This window comes from Melanaphis sacchari, unplaced genomic scaffold (assembly GCF_002803265.2).
Source record: "Melanaphis sacchari strain LSU unplaced genomic scaffold, SCAv2.0 Contig14_pilon_pilon, whole genome shotgun sequence".
Taxonomy (NCBI): domain Eukaryota; kingdom Metazoa; phylum Arthropoda; class Insecta; order Hemiptera; family Aphididae; genus Melanaphis; species Melanaphis sacchari.
In genome coordinates this window covers 809,741-812,311 of record NW_020270656.1, presented here as the reverse complement: position 1 = coordinate 812,311, position 2,571 = coordinate 809,741, and the positions used below count along the sequence as shown (strand labels likewise).

The window sequence follows — 2,571 nt, the reverse complement described above, 5'->3', positions numbered from 1 at the left end:
CAGTCTATAATATAAAATATATAAATTTATATATTGCTGATAGGATATACTATATCACAAGATAACAAACCGGCAAGATCCACTGAGACCTAAAAGTAGATATTTTTCAATAGCTGATCAGCGTTTAGATAATCGTGTAAAAAAAAAAAAAATGATAATTTTATTCCCATTCGGATACTTGAGTAGTTGAGTAGACAATTAGACAGACAACACAACGAATAAACAAAAACGTTTCGTGATTTAGTCCATTCCAAATAAATCATGCAGGCAACTGGTAAATCCGCTGTCATTGGCCACAGTTATCGGCACTCGTCGTGTATACGGACGGTTAAAATAGGTAACAATGGTTCCAGCAGCTGCTGGGGATTAAATAATAAACTAATAATAATAATATATTATTTGTTATTGTCCGCTTTTGGCTCACATGTATTCTATTCTATTATACCTATACATTATACAAGTCGTAGCATACTGCAAACACCATTCTTTTTTAACATTTTTAAAAGGTTCTGTATAAGTACTTTTATTATACATAGTACCATTGATTATAGAATAAACAATATTTTATTAACAACATTTTATTCTATAATCAATGATAGTACATACTCATTTATTATTATACGCATTATACATAGATAGGTATTACAAAAGATTTGGGTACTTTTTAAAAACAAATAATAATAAAGTCATATTCATGAAAACTAAAAATATTTTTATTACAAACAATAATATAGGTAATTTTATTTTTACAAAAATCAAGTTATAATTGTACATTATTTAGGAACTTAATCCGAATCCGAATCAGAATTTGAAGTCGTGTCTCCCGTAATGGTCAGCACCGTTTCTGACGTTTCCGCGGTCAATACCTCGTCAATGATGAAGTCGATGTCATAAAGTTTTTTTTCTTCGTCTTTCGTTTGTTGTATAAAATTTTTCCACATGGTCGAGTTTACACGATTCACACCTTGTTTTATTAATTTTTTGACAATTGGAAGTTTGCAGTTGATATTTTTCGTTCGAACGTGCTTTTTAACCGACGACCAAGCCAGTTTTATCGGGTTGAGTTCGCAGTGGTACGGCGGCAACCTTAAGATGGTATGGTTATGGGACTTTGCTAGTTCATCGATGACATACTTTTCGTGTTGTGGCTTTATACGTTTTACAATTTGTAGTAGTTCAGGGATAACTATAGGCTTATCTATAACTACTCCCTTGTCGGTTAACCACTTAATTATATCAGCTTTCGGGGTATCTGATGAAGGGGCATTATCGACTTTCTCGCAATGGTATGACGCATTATCCATGACGACAACAGAATTTGATTTTAATCGCGGTAAAACGCCTTCCATCCATTTACGAAATATTTTCTCATTAATTTCGTCGTGGTAATCGCTTGTATTATTTTTTGACTCGAAGCATAATAAGGCATCGGGAACAAAACCCTTTTCCGAACCGATGTCGAGAACAATCAGCGTTTTGCCTGAAGGATTAGCAGTACTTGTAGAGAGCTCTTTGCTATCCGATTTGATTGTTGTGTTGACTCGTGTTTTGGATGAACGCTCGTTAACATTTACCCACGTCTCATCAAGGTAATAAATATGCCGACCTTCCTTACGATATCGCTCAATGTCTCGTAAATAACGTCTGCGCCACTCGACTAATTCATTTTTTTCTGTAAGAGCACTATTCCGACTCCGCTTAGTATAACGGAAATCTAATGCTTTTAACAGACGAAATAAATTAGTACGAGATATTGGTGGTAAATTAATATCGGCGGAAACGGATTGATGTATCTTGTCAACAGTTGGAATTTGACGAGTAAACCAAATTTTATGAACGTGCCCTCGAACTGCGTTCTTGTCAAAATCGTCAAAGGTGTCTAAAAACGATTTTTTGGCCCGTTTTCTCTTTGGAATAGTCACCGTCTTCGACTCGTTATACTCTTTTATAACATTTCCAACCGTCGTTTTACCAATGCCCATGGAATCCGCTATCTTTTTCACCAGTTTATATAATGGCAAACCCGGGTGTTTTGGTAGATATGTTTTATATAAATCTATAATTGAAAGTCTGCGTTTTTCGTCAATAATCTGAAATCAGAATATTTCATTATAATAATATATTTAGATACTAAAAATTTGAAGAAAAAACATAAATATTTGGAGGCATTAATGTAGTATAATACCACACGCAATTTGAAAAAATTATTTAATTAATTAAAAAATACTCACTTTTCCAGTTTTATTTTTTTTTACTGGTGGTGGCTTCGAAACTTCATCGCTGTCACTCATGATGATAAAATGAAATTGAAAAACAAATAAGAAAATTAAGTTTTTTAATAAAAAAAAAAAAACGCCGAAAACGGTGTATAAACTGAGTAGTGTTGATGACAAGTTGTAGGTAGGCGTAGTAGAGAGTGGTGAGTGGTGACAAAAACTAAATACGACATTACGGCTACGCTACGCTATATAGTGTATACAACTTCATCGTCGACAACAGCGCTCGCCACCGACAGATCACGTGACACACCTGCGCGTAACCGGAGTAACCGGATACGGTGTCACCGTACAT

General features: G+C 34.3%; 1 protein-coding gene across 1 annotated transcript; it reads right to left on the bottom strand.

Annotated features, from left to right (window-relative positions):
- Window positions 1-785: 785 nt before the first annotated feature.
- Window positions 786-2,571, bottom strand: LOC112591976. Its single transcript, XM_025335939.1, has 2 exons — window positions 2,530-2,571; window positions 786-2,090 (listed from the first exon to the last, which is right to left on the bottom strand). Exons 1-2 carry the CDS (start codon window positions 2,569-2,571, stop codon window positions 786-788), a joined length of 1,347 nt encoding a protein of 448 aa, XP_025191724.1.

Excerpts from the sequence above, each read along its gene's own strand:
- LOC112591976 (XM_025335939.1), bottom strand. The coding sequence starts at position 2,571 with ATGTACGGTGACACCGTATCCGGTTACTCCGGTTACGCGCAG. Across the intron at positions 2,091-2,529 it reads GTTACTCCGGTTACGCGCAG|ATTATTGACGAAAAACGCAG; the intron begins GTGTGTCACGTG and ends TTCTGATTTCAG.